Raw genomic sequence first — 13,302 nt, forward strand, 5'->3', positions numbered from 1 at the left:
CCAGATGCAAGCCAAGTCCGGAGACCAGGTTCTTGGAGGGTGGGTGACCCCAGCAGAGGCACAGCCCTGGCGGGGAGCCTTGTGGATGGGGGCTCAGAAGAGACCAGGGAGCCACCAAGCACCCTATTGAACTAGAGCATACAAAAAGACCAAAAGGAGAAACTGGAAAATACCGCGAAATGTAAGACACCTTGAGACCACCTCGGTCTATATTTCTATATTTCTATATTCCCACTACATCTGTGTAGGCACATTTGGGTGTTTCCTGATCTTCTTTCTCACTTTGAAGCATGGCAGCTATGGGAGATGAACACCGTAATGCTGTTTGGGGGCAGGGGAGAGCAGGGCTCGGGAATTGGAAGACTCGCAGTTTAGACCTCACGCTAAGCTTGTACCTCCAGGGCTGGGTCTGCTGTGGCTCAGAATGTCCTTGAAGACAGCTCGGCCTTCCCCCAAACCAGGCTCTCAGTAGCACCCTGCAGCTGTCCAGGCCTCTGACCTGCTTCCTTGGCCCTCAGACCAGAACACCCAGCCCCTCTCCACCAGCCCACTGCCCTGGGAGGCCCAGGCATCCTTTGAAATAGCACAAAGCCCTGGGCTCCTTTTGCTCAAAGAACAAAGCAGGATCCAAAGCTGCCTCCACAGGAGTAGGAGGCAGCAGCTGGAGGAGGCAGGAATTTATATTCTCATTTGAGACTAAATTGGATGAAGGAATTCAACGGCTCAGAAAAGTAAAGCAACCAGCTAAAGGTCGCACAGCAAATCAGTGCTGGGGCCAGGGCATGAGCAGTGGGCTGGGGACAGTCCCGTAGCTGCCCGGCCGTGAAGACGAGTGAGTGGTGTCAAGTTCTGGGCGCAGAGGCTCCCAGTTTACGGGTGAGGTCACATGTGATCCCTGGCCCACTGAATTCCAGTCCCGTATGTGGCCCCAGGTGGGAGGAACGAGGGGGAGGAGGTCTCCGGTCACCTGGAAGCTGCAGCACAGGGAGACCTAATACCACTGGCCAGTACTATGAGTCGGTGGGGGATGCTTGTCTATTCCTCCACTGTGGGCCCAGGACTACAGTTCCCAGAGGCCCCTGCTCTAGGCTGGCAGCCCCTAGCCAAAGCTGGCCTATAATCTGACCACCGTCCCTCTCAAAAGGTCACTTCAGAGCTCCTTGAAAGACAGCAACAGGGGGAACTCAGGATGGCTCAGCTTTGGGGGGTGGGCAGTAGCCCTGCCTCAGGCGACCTTCCTCCATACCACCCCCTGGAACCCAGAGTCCTGGTCCCCCTTTTCTCAGGCACCCAGTGTCCTTTGCTGGCTACACCTCTTCTGTTCAGCTGACCCTCGGCTCCTGGTCCTTAAGCTTGCATGCGGGTGTCCTGGCCCCTGTTGCCACAGCATATGACCTCCCCACCTGGGCCCAGGTCCCCCCTGTCCCCGGGGAGGGCCACCATGGAAGCTTGACCAGAGGTCTTCCAGCTGGTGGTTGGTGGTCTTTGGGCAAATGTCTAAAACAGAAGCCCAGCTGCTCTGATGAAGGCTGAGCCTCCCGACACCTGCCCCCTGACAGCCCTCCTTGGCTTCTCCAGGAGCCCTGAATGAGGCCAAAATCTGGCCCCACGCTTCATCCACAACCCAGGGAAAGGGCCCGGATCAGGGCAAACTCTTCGCCAAAGGCACAGCCCCTGAGCTCCAGTGAAGCCTCAGCCCTCTCAGGCAGCACTCGGCCTGCGGCATCTTGTCTCGGAGGTGGGCACCGAAGACCCCAGTGCGCGAGGCCTGGAGGAAGTGGGTCAGCCCCGGGCTGTGAATGAGCCAGGCTGGGCCTGCTCTCCCTGCCCCTCTCCCCTCTCCCCCTCCCCCTTTGCCCCCAAAATAGCTCCCTGAGCTGCCAGGCCAAGACCCTCCCATTGCAGGGGGAGGCGGGGCAAGCCGCCCAGATCCAGGCTTTAAAACCCCAGGCGGCAGGGGGGGATCTCCACTCCCTGGCTGGAGGCACTGCTGAGGCCGCCTGTCCACCCATCAGTCCGGCCCGCCCTCCCGCAGCCATGTCCCGGCCCCTGTCAGACCAGGAGAAGAGAAAGCAAATCAGCGTGCGTGGCCTGGCCGGCGTGGAGAATGTGGCCGAACTCAAGAAGAACTTCAACCGGCACCTCCATTTCACGCTCGTGAAGGACCGCAATGTGGCCACCCCGAGGGACTACTACTTCGCGCTGGCCCACACCGTGCGCGACCACCTCGTGGGCCGCTGGATCCGCACGCAGCAGCACTACTACGAGAAGGACCCCAAGGTGCTGCTTGGGGCGCCCCGGGTGGGAAATGGGCTGGGGCCCCACCCGGGAGATCCTGACGAAGCGGCGGCCCTTCGTGGGGGGTCCGGGGTTTCTGCGGCAGAATAAAGGGTCCTTCCGGGTTGCTGAGGTTGGAGGAGCGGGAGTGCGAAGTGCAGCGGGGGCAGGGACAACCTGGGCAGAGAAACCCGGGGGAGGGGGCGGGCAGGTCGGGGGCCTCAGATCAGGCGGGCTGGTTGCAAAGGCAAGTGCCCATTCAGAGAGCAGAGGGGCTTCTGGTGGTCGGGAAGACCCCTGCGGCCTGGGTCGGACCTGAAGCGGAAGGCCGGGTCATTCAATATGAGCGTGGTGTCCCTGCGCCACGGGCAGTGTGCTGGTGTGCGGCCCGGACAGCTGGGATAGTGGGATCAAGTGTCTGCTGGGGTCATGGTAAATGTCAGCAACCTGACACTCCTGGGCAGGGGAGGGGGAGGGGCAGGCGAGTGGGCCAGGGAGGGGAACCTAGGGAACCAGGAGGCCAGGTACCCTCAGCATCCTCTGTCCTCTTCTTGGGGCTTAGGCTTGAGGACCAAGGGGAACTGGGCACTGCAAGGACAGGAGGTGGCCAACTCTGGCCATGAGTCATGGTGACCTTGAGCAAATGACGGGCTTCTCTGCTACCTTGGCCTTCCCCTCTGGGGGAGTACTTGGGGGGGCTTCTCCGCGTCCTGACTCCCCGGTGGGCCGTCGGGAGGCTCGTGTGCGATGGCAGGGGTTCTCACCTCTCCTAAGCACCTCAAGCCCCGAGGTAGATAGGGCAGCCCCATTTTCCAGATGAGGAGACTGAGGCTCAGGGAAGAAAAGCCGTGTGTCCAAAGTCAGAGGAAATGTTGGACCGGAACCTTCCCCATGGGTCCGGAAGCCTGAGATGGGGAGAAAATAAATGGAGACAGGGCTGGCACGTGCCGGGCCTGAGGAGTGGGACAGGAGGTGTGAGAGGCCTGGCCAAATGCTGCTGGGCAGCCTTGACCCCTCCCCTGCACCTGTCTCTCCGGCCAGAGGATCTACTACCTGTCTCTGGAGTTCTACATGGGACGGACACTACAAAACACCATGGTGAACCTGGCCTTGGAGAATGCTTGTGATGAGGCTACCTACCAGGTGTGGAGGGGGCTGGGAGCGGGGCCGGGAGTGGGGCAAGCTGAGGAATTGGGGGATTCACCTGCTGGCCCTTGGCCTTGACCACTGACACACCCTCCCCCCTCCAGCTGGGCCTGGACATGGAGGAGCTGGAGGAGATCGAGGAGGATGCGGGGCTGGGCAACGGGGGCCTGGGTCGGCTGGCCGGTAAGTGGGCAGGGTGGCAGGGGTGGGGTGGGCAGAAGGGTTCCTTTCTGCCGGGTCCCTGACACCCACCTCCCTGCAAACCCCTAGCCTGCTTTCTGGACTCCATGGCAACACTGGGCCTGGCTGCCTATGGCTATGGGATCCGCTATGAATTTGGGATTTTTAACCAGAAGATCTGCGGGGGCTGGCAGGTGAGCAGCCTTGGGCCCTGGCCTTGTGGGGACCCAGGCATGATGGAGAGGACCCCCATTGGGTCATCCACCTCTGGATAGATGCAGAACCAGCCTCGGCTTTGACAGAAAGCATCCTTGTCCCTTCCCCCTGGCCCCCAAACGTGCTGGTCACTCTTGGAACAGGTGGTCCACACCTATGGAACCTCTCAGACTCCCATACACACGCCATGTCCCATTGGATACCCCACCAGACCAGGGGCCCACCCTAGGGCCCTTAATTTACACTCTAGAGAGGGCATACCAAGGCTCCAGCTCCCGCCCTACCCACTGCCCCCTGTGGTGTGCGTCTGGGTCTGAGCCTGGGTCTGACGCTGCCTTCCTTTCTCCCCGCCCTGCCCTGGGCTCAGATGGAGGAGGCTGATGACTGGCTTCGCTATGGAAACCCCTGGGAGAAGGCCCGCCCCGAGTTCATGCTGCCGGTGCACTTCTATGGCCGAGTGGAGCACACCAGCCAGGGGGCCAAGTGGGTGGACACACAGGTGAGGGAGCTGGGGGAGCTCCCGGTGGGAGGGAAGTGGGGAGGCTCTGGAAGAAAACAAGGAGATATAGGGCAAGAGCTTGGAGGTTACTGGACCCAGTGCTATTTATAATGGAGGCCACCGAGGCTCAGAGAGGTTAAGTGACTTACTTGAGGTCACACAGTTGGAGCCAGGAGAGGCTGGAGACAGGATCACAGAGGAGGCAGGCCAAGCACAGAGCCCAGGAGGAGGAGAGAGGCCACCCTGCTCCACCAGTGCCCTTCCCCTGACCGGGCTCCTTTCTACCCAACAAGACTCATCCAAGAATAATCACAGTGACTTGACTCCCCAGCATGTCGAAACTGGCAGCTTGATGGGGAGCAAAGCAACAGCCCAGAAAGGGGGACAGGGAGAAAGTGAAAACCTTGAGAGAGGAACTGACTTGTTCAAGGTCACACAACAAGTTAGAGGGAGCCAAAAGCCAAACCAGGTGTCTGAATCCCAGCCCCATCAATTCTCTTGCTGTGGCTGCAGGTCATGGGCCTCCAGAGGGCTGCACAGAAACCTCTTGGCTTCCAGACTCGGGCATTGGTTCAGCTGCCATCGTGATACGATTCAGCAGGGGCTCTGGCTGCCCACCTAGCTCTATGCTCCTGGGCCAGTCCCTTCCCTCTCTGAGCTGCAGCTTCCACTCTGTTCCAGTCAGCAGCTCAGTGACTTAGTGTTGGGGAGAAAGGGTGCTGCCCCCTGGCGGGCGTGGATGTGCCCCCAGGTCCGTGGTAGCAGGAACTGTTGGCGGCGACTTTTGACATCTGCTCATCGCGGGAGGTTGGGGCCTGCATTAGATACTGCTGATTAGCCCTGTGGTCAGCCAGGCATAAGCCCTTGGGATGGCCTTGACATCTGTGTTCCCTTCAGCCGGGCCCCAGGCTCCCCCCAGCCCTCTCATGCGCCCAGAGAGTCCTCTAGGTTGCGCTCAGACCAGGCAGGCCAGCTCATCCCCATCCCTGCAGGGTGGCCACCAACAGAGCCCAGCTCTGGGCTCCGGGCTCATCACTGCCCCCTGTAATCCTCACAAGCATCCAGGCAAGGTGGGGTGGGGGTTGTGGGGAGGTCCTGGGGGGGTCCTCTCTTTATGGACGAGGTCCAGAGAGGCTGAGAGGCTTGCTCATGGTCACCCAGAGTTGGCGCGGGAACCCAGGGCTGGGAATTGGTGGAGCACAGGGACAAAGGCTGGAATTCCAGCTCTCAGGGCCCCACAACTCATGTGGCAGATACCTAGCTCCTGACACCAAGCCCGACGCCCCTGCAGGTGGTGCTGGCCATGCCCTACGACACTCCAGTACCTGGCTATCGCAACAACATTGTCAACACCATGCGCCTGTGGTCGGCCAAGGCCCCCAGTGACTTCAACCTCAAGGACTGTGAGTCCAGCCCTGGCCACCAGCAGCCCCGCCCACCCCTGCCTGCACTCAGTCCCAGCCTGACGCTGTCCCCACTTTCACCCCTCAGTCAACGTTGGTGGCTACATCCAAGCTGTGCTGGATCGAAACCTTGCTGAGAACATCTCACGTGTCCTGTACCCCAATGACAACGTATGTCACCTCCTGGGCTGGGGACAGGAAGCCTGAGGGCCTGGGAGAGGGCAAAGACCAGGAGGCACTTCCCTGGGTGCCCTAGTCAAACCCAGGACATAGTTTTTGTTTTTTAAGTTTATTTTTTGGTAATCTCTACACCCAGTGTGGGGCTTGAACTCACAACCTGGAGATTAAGAGTCAACGTGCTTTTCTGACTGAGCCAGCCATGTGCCCTGCACCCAGGGACATATTGTTTGCTCCTGTGTGTCCTTGTTTCCCCCCTGAGTTCTTTAAAAGGACACCTAAGTCCTGGGGACAGCAAGTTAGGGCAGGCCACTTGGGAGCTGTTGTTCCCTGGTGATGCTGACAATACTCCTGGTCCTTGTGTGCCCCCCTCCTAGCACCATCCCCCGCCACTACTTCTTGGTGGGCGAAAGACCCCTGGGCCCTGGAGGTGGGGGTTGTTCAGGGCTCAAGGGCCTCAGTGTGGGCAGGAGTCTCCTGGCCCCACCCGCAGCAGCGTTAGGCCACCCCCCCCACCCCTGCCAACCTTGACTTGCTTAGCCTTGCCTTGGACTGTTCCCAGTTCTTTGAGGGGAAGGAGCTGCGTCTGAAGCAGGAGTACTTTGTAGTGGCCGCCACCCTCCAGGACATCATCCGCCGCTTCAAGTTCTCCAAGTTCGGTAGCAGCGACCCTGTGCGCACGAGTTTCGATGCCTTTCCGGATAAGGTGCCAGGGCCCAGGGAGGGCCCCTCTCCACACCTCCCATGACGTGTGCCGCCACCTCTGCCCTCCAGCCTCCGCCTGCCCCACTCATTTTATAGAGGACGAAGTAGAGGCTGAGGGTGCCCTGCTCAGGATCCTCAATCGATGGGCACATCACCTGGGGACTGCCCCCCTCCTCCTGCCCACAGCTGCCCCTCTGAGGACTTCTACCCCCAGCTCTGCCCTGGGGCCATGTGGACCCTTGGAGGGGGCTCTGAAGGGGCAAAGGACAGTGATCACAGCCATGGTTTGGATCCCAGACTGACTCCCAGCCCCCCTCTCCACAGGTGGCCATCCAGCTAAATGATACCCACCCCTCCTTGGCCATCCCTGAGCTGATGAGGATCCTGGTGGACCTGGAGCGGCTGGACTGGGACAAGGTGAGCTTCAGGACCCCTCCACCCCCTGCCTGACCCTCTTTCTGTCTCAGGGTTCCCTTCCCGGTGGGGGAAGCGGAAATATGTGAGTGCACCCCCCAGTGGAACAGAGAGCAGTGTGAGGCCCAGAGGGCGAGTGTCCTCGAACCTGCTCCTCAGTGGCAGGGCCCAGGCTCCTGGCTGCATACTGTGTGTATAGAGAGCCCTGGTGGTTAGGCCTCGGGGTTCCTGACTCCCCATCCTGCCCATCAGGCCTGGGACGTGACGGTCAGGACCTGCGCCTACACCAACCACACTGTGCTGCCCGAGGCCCTGGAGCGCTGGCCCGTGCATCTTATTGAGGCGCTGCTGCCCCGCCACCTCCAGATCATCTATGAGATCAACCAGCGCTTCCTGAATGTGAGCCGAGGAGGCCAGGGCTGGGGGCGTGGGCTGGGGAAGGCTGCTCGCAGTAGGCATCCTGACACTAGTCGCGGGGTGGGGGGGGAGGGGCGGGGCGGGGGGGGGCGCTATGCCCGGAGCTCTGGGGGTATGGGGCTGGGGACCTGGGTTCCAGGTCCGTGCCTGAGCTCTGGGCTGTCCCCGCACAGCGGGTGGCAGCTGCGTTCCCAGGGGATATAGACCGGCTGCGGCGCATGTCCCTGGTGGAGGAGGGCACAGTGAAGCGCATCAACATGGCCCACCTGTGCATCGCCGGGTCGCACGCGGTCAACGGCGTGGCTCGCATCCACTCAGAGATCCTCAAGAAAACCATGTGAGACACCTCCCTTTCCTCCCGCTGGCCCCGCCCCCGCTGGCCCCGCCCCTCCGCTGGCCCCGCCCCCAGCCCACGTCCTAGACATACAGGCCAGGCCCCCTCACTACCTGACCCCAGCTGGCCCTTTCCACAGGTAGCACGGCTTTTATAACCATCGTGGCCCTGATGTCCGGAACAGTTCTGTCCCCAGATGACCCCCTCTCACACACAACCACCCCCTCACCTCCAGGCCCCTCTCAGCAAGAAACCAGGGTAAGGCCTCAGGGAGGAGGCCTTCATCCCACGGGGACGAGTACTGACCCTCCAACCCCATCCTGCAGCTTCAAGGACTTCTACGAGCTGGAGCCTCATAAGTTCCAGAATAAGACCAACGGCATCACCCCTCGTCGCTGGCTAGTTCTGTGTAACCCTGGGCTGGCAGAGGTCATTGCTGAGGTGAGAGGTCACTGTATGGCCAGTAGGAGTCAACACGGGTCACTACAGAGATCAGCTGTGTATGGATGTGGAGGTGGGTCACTGTAGGGGGCTCCTGGGTTCACAGTCTAATGGAGCGGGTCATCAGCAGGTCACATCTGAAGTGAGACCGGCAGGGGGTAAGAGATTGGGAGCAGGGCTTCGGGGTCATTGCCTGTTTGAGGAAAAGGCCAGGAGGAAGGCCTGCTGGGGTCAGGTGGGGTCAGCCATCAGAGCTCAAGGTCCGGAGGGAAGATGGCTGTGCACACACAACGCCCCTGCTGGAGGCTGGAGAAGGAGAGGCTGTCTGCCGGGGACAGGGCTTGGCTGACCTGGAAAGGGACCCCTCTGTGAGGGAGGACAGAGGAGGGACATAGGCCTGACTGCCATCTCCCGCAGCGCATTGGGGAGGACTACATCTCAGACCTGGACCAGCTGCACAAACTGCTCTCCTTTGTGGATGATGAAGCCTTTATCCGGGATGTGGCTCAAGTGAAGCAGGTAGGCAGTGCGACAACCCGGGACCCTCGTGCCAGGGGTGGGAGGGAGCGTGCCGGAGGTGCCGGGTGCCTGGGTCCGGGAATGGCCAGGGGAGCCCGTCTTTCCTGCAACCTCAGGCCCCTGGTAGAAGTTACCTGGAGTCCATGGCGAGAAGGCATCTGCTGATGGCGCTGGAAGAGTGCTGATATTGATTAGCAATGTCTGCTCTGGGGCAGGCATGGAGGGGGCGGCAAGCGAGACTCCCATCCTCCATCTTTCTGGGAAAGAAATGACACTGTAGGATTTCCTGAGGCTGAGGCCTGTTGGTGAGCTCTTCTCTCTCCCTCCCTTCAGGAAAACAAGTTAAAGTTCGCTGCATACCTGGAGAAGGAATACAAAGTCCATATCAACCCCAACTCGCTCTTCGACATCCAGGTGAAGCGAATTCACGAATATAAACGCCAGCTCCTCAACTGCCTCCACATCATCACCCTGTACAACCGTGAGTGGCAGGGTTTCACTCTGTCTCTTGGGGCTCCCCTCTGTGTACTCCATACTTCCTAATCAATGTCTCTCCTTCGGCCTTGGGACAACTCTTGGGACATAGGATTATCCCCATTTCGTAGACGGGCAAACTGAGGCTCAGAGAGGGGGAAAATGGCAGATGTGAGGTCACATAGCAAGCAGTTGCCCAAATCAGGTCTACTGTCTCCTAGCCAAGGCCCTGACTGGATGGGTGCTGTCAGGAGGTGTTACCCAGAGGGAAGACCTGGCCCACTGATCTCTGCTCTGTTTCTCAACAGGCATCAAGCAGGAACCCAATCGGTTTGTTGTGCCCCGAACTGTGATGATTGGAGGGAAGGTGAGAAGCCAGGACACAGACTGTGGCTCTGGTCCTTCGACACTCAGGTTGAGGTTGGCCTGGCTGGGTTGCAGGATAGGGGGTAGGGGGCTGGGCTCTGGGGTTGACCCCAGACTCTGCCCCCACAGGCTGCCCCTGGATACCACATGGCCAAGATGATCATCAAACTCATCACGGCCATTGGGGATGTGGTTAACCACGACCCGGTGGTAGGAGACCGCCTCCGTGTGATCTTCCTGGAGAACTACCGAGTCTCGCTGGCAGAGAAAGGTGGGGTGCCACCAGAGGGAGGCTCTGATGAGTTCAGTGCCAGGAAGAGCTATTGGTCACCTGTTCCTAGCATACTGGCACTTGGAAGAAGAATCTGGAGAGGACAATGCTCCAATCACGAGGATGTCCCCCTCTCATGGTGGAATTTCAGGCAGAAATGATAGGGAAGATTTGCCCTTCAAATCACACACACAGTGGAGCAAGGATGGGGAGAGAGTCCAGGTTAGATCTCGGATGTTCAAGGATCACCAAGCAGTGACAGGGGGCTGGTGATGAGAGGGAGACCCAGTTGGTGACTTCTGGGGGGTTGGGATGGAGGGGGCTCTGAATCTGTTTAACTCCACAGTCCCCGGCTGGGTTGGGACTATTCCTGGAGCTGAGCTTGTCCCCTGCTGCTTCCCCACAGTGATCCCAGCCGCTGACCTCTCCGAGCAGATCTCCACAGCAGGCACTGAGGCCTCAGGCACGGGCAACATGAAGTTCATGCTCAATGGGGCTCTGACCATCGGCACCATGGACGGGGCCAATGTGGAGATGGCGGAAGAGGCGGGAGAAGAGAACTTCTTCATCTTCGGCATGCGGGTGGAGGATGTGGAAAAGCTTGACCAGAGAGGGTATGGGGGGCAAGGGCTCCAAAGTTCACAGTCCGTGGGCAGGAGGCACCGAGGTGTGGCTACTGGAGGGTAGGGCTTGGGGGGCCAGAGGGCATGCCTGGAAAGGCTGGTCCAGCCTGCGTAAGTAAGGTCTTAGTTTCGGCCCTCAGGATTCTGGAGAACTTTTGGGGTCACTTATAACACATGAGGTTAATGGCATAGGAAAAGAAAGAAGCCACACAGAACTCAAGGCAAAGGCAAAGGAAATGATATCATTCCTAGGACATGATATTATTTCTGGAATTTCTGGAAGTAAAATTAAATTCTGAGCTCCCTGGCAGCTGTGGCAAAAAGGGAAATATAAGTAGAGTACGTACAGCTGTGCTTGTGGTCGGAAATGCCATTCTTCAAAGTAGATATTTTCCTGGCTTTACATTTCTTAAAATTCATTTTAAAACATATTTTTTCCTTATCATAAAAGCAATACCTGCTCTTGAATTGGAAACATACAAAACCACAAAGAAGAAAATAACTGTCATTCATAATCTCATCATCCGTTTTTAAAGTCACAGCTCTTTTTCTACGTACTTACGTATGCGTGTGTATCTGTAAAAGTTGGGACCAACGCCTGTACAATTTTGATGTCTTCACACAATTTTGACTCCTGATGTCATTAAACAGTCTTTAAAATATTTTAACTGTCTGCATAGGGTTCCATCAAAACGGAGGTGCCATAACTTATTGAACTAGTTCCATAGTGTTGGACATTAGGTTGATTTCTGCTGTTCGGCAGTGTAAATATCCCTGTGATGATCATCCTTTTACACTCATGTCCACATCTTTATTTCCTTAAGATAATTAGTAGAGGGGATATTTCTGAGTCAAATAAAGTATGAGTTCTTTTTTTCTTTTTAAAGATTTTATTTATTTATTTGAGAGAGAGAGAATGAGAGAGAGCACATGAGAGGGGGGAGGGTCAGAGGGAGAAGCAGACTCCCTGCCGAGCAGGGAGCCTGATGAGGGACTCGATCCAGGGACTCCAGGATCATGACCTGAGCCGAAGGCAGTCGCTTAACCAACTGAGCCACCCAGGTGCCCTCTTTTCTTTTTTTTAAAGTATGAGTTCTTAAGGCTCCTGATGCATGTTGCCAAATGGCCTTCCAGAAAGTTGGTACCAGTTTACGCTCCCCCCAACTGCTTCTGAGAGCTGGCATTAAATATTGAAAGGAAATTCTCCTGTTGGGCTTGACTAGGAAGTTCAGATTCTGTCCTTTGGACAGGAGGGAGATAGGACATGTTTTGAGCAAGATCCAACATGTTCAGAAGCAGGCTCCAGAAGGACGGTTTTGGCTGCGAGGTGGAGACTGGACTGCAGGGGAGGAGGGGGCAAAGTGTAGGTGGGGGCCCCAGTGTGGGGGCTGACACCGGAGTGCGAGGAGAGTGGCCTGCAGCGTCCATGCTGGGGATCGGGGTGAGGGATGTCCTCTGGCTCCCTGCCGCCTCATATTTGTGGATCCTGACCAACTGCACCCACTCCTCGGCCTGAATGGCTGGATGGAGGTGGGGAGGGAAGGAAAGAGATGAGACTGGCCTTGGGGAGGGTTTTGAGCCCAGGCATTCGGGAAGGAAACATACTGGTTAGCAGAGGTAGCAGTGTGTGGGAGGAAGAGCACTTGGTTTGGGGCCTTGGCTCTGGCGCTTACCTTTCTCCCTCTCCAGACCTCAAGCACAGAAGGGGGATGAAAAGCTGGGCAGAGAAGGGAGGGGGCCTCCAGGGAAGGACCGCCAGAGGTGGTGCAGCTGCTCCGGGGAGGACAGCAGCAGGCTGGGCCTGGGTTTTGACCCTGGGGCTTAGGACTTCTCGGGTTTTCTTGGGAGGAGGAGCCAGGAACTCCTTTCCACGGTGCTGACCACTCTTCCCCCACAGGTACAACGCCCAGGAGTACTATGACCGAATTCCCGAGCTTCGGCAGATCATTGAGCAGCTGAGCAGTGGCTTCTTCTCCCCCAAACAGCCAGACCTGTTCAAGGACATTGTCAACATGCTCATGCACTATGACCGGTGAGCTGACTGGCCAGGGAACCATGCAGGTGGGCCTGCTGGGCTGAACGGGGCTCAGGTAGTGTGTGGGGAGGCTGGACAGGGGTCCTGGGCAGTTGGGGCCAGGCTCCTTTGCTCCTTTGGAAGCAGCTTTACTCTCCTGGACCCCGGAAGACCACCAGGACAGGACGGGCTTGGGCCTTGACTTCATGGAACTTCCTGCCTCTGTATTCCTTTCCAGGTTTAAAGTCTTTGCAGATTACGAAGACTACATTAAATGCCAGGAGAAAGTCAGTGACTTGTACAAGGTGAGGCGTCCTGGGCCAGGGGTCAGCAAGGCTTTGGTGGCCCTGGCTGGGCTGTGGTGGATGTTGGGGATCCCACTGGCAGAATGAATCCAGAGCTGTCTTTTGGCCTGTAGAACCCAAGAGAGTGGACGCGGATGGTGATCCGGAACATAGCCACATCAGGCAAGTTCTCCAGCGACAGAACCATTGCCCAGTACGCCCGGGAGATCTGGGGCATAGAGCCTTGGCGTAAGCGCCTACCAGCCCCCGACGAGACCATCTGAGCCTCCAGACTGGACCCCAGACTGGCCCCTGAGTTTGTTTGCAATCCCTTGGGCCAACCCCAGCTCTTCATCTGGAGGGGGATACTAGAGTTAGATCTCTCACCTTCTCCTGGAACCCCCCATTTCCCCCCCCGCATCAAGATCCTAGTGTCCGGCGTGACTGAGGACGCTGCTCCCATCCTGTCCTCTGGCTCCCTGCCCCCTCCTATTTATGGGTCTGACCGACTGCACCCACTCCCCAATAAATTGATTCTCCTT

At 58.1% G+C, this 13,302-nt stretch overlaps 1 protein-coding gene across 1 annotated transcript; it reads left to right on the forward strand.

Annotated features, from left to right (window-relative positions):
* Positions 1-1,952: 1,952 nt before the first annotated feature.
* Positions 1,953-13,302, forward strand: PYGM (glycogen phosphorylase, muscle associated). Its single transcript, XM_045893377.3, has 20 exons — positions 1,953-2,280; positions 3,319-3,420; positions 3,528-3,606; positions 3,694-3,797; positions 4,187-4,318; positions 5,610-5,721; positions 5,810-5,892; positions 6,461-6,604; positions 6,928-7,020; positions 7,270-7,416; positions 7,608-7,771; positions 8,095-8,209; positions 8,627-8,728; positions 9,062-9,209; positions 9,511-9,569; positions 9,698-9,839; positions 10,246-10,453; positions 12,360-12,494; positions 12,715-12,781; positions 12,895-13,302. Exons 1-20 carry the CDS (start codon positions 2,038-2,040, stop codon positions 13,042-13,044), a joined length of 2,529 nt encoding a protein of 842 aa, XP_045749333.1. The 5' UTR covers positions 1,953-2,037; the 3' UTR covers positions 13,045-13,302.

The sequence above is a fragment of the Mirounga angustirostris genome, unplaced genomic scaffold, assembly GCF_029215605.1.
Source record: "Mirounga angustirostris isolate CCGP_5_RB_7025 unplaced genomic scaffold, mMirAng1.0.hap1 SCAF_13, whole genome shotgun sequence".
NCBI classification, from domain to species: Eukaryota; Metazoa; Chordata; class Mammalia; order Carnivora; family Phocidae; genus Mirounga; species Mirounga angustirostris.

Coding starts and splice junctions, on each gene's coding strand:
- PYGM (XM_045893377.3), top strand. CDS start 2,038: ATGTCCCGGCCCCTGTCAGACCAGGAGAAGAGAAAGCAAATCAGCGTG. Junction 3,421..3,527: donor GTGATGAGGCTACCTACCAG/GTGTGGAGGGGG, acceptor TCCCCCCTCCAG/CTGGGCCTGGACATGGAGGA. Junction 5,893..6,460: donor TCCTGTACCCCAATGACAAC/GTATGTCACCTC, acceptor GACTGTTCCCAG/TTCTTTGAGGGGAAGGAGCT.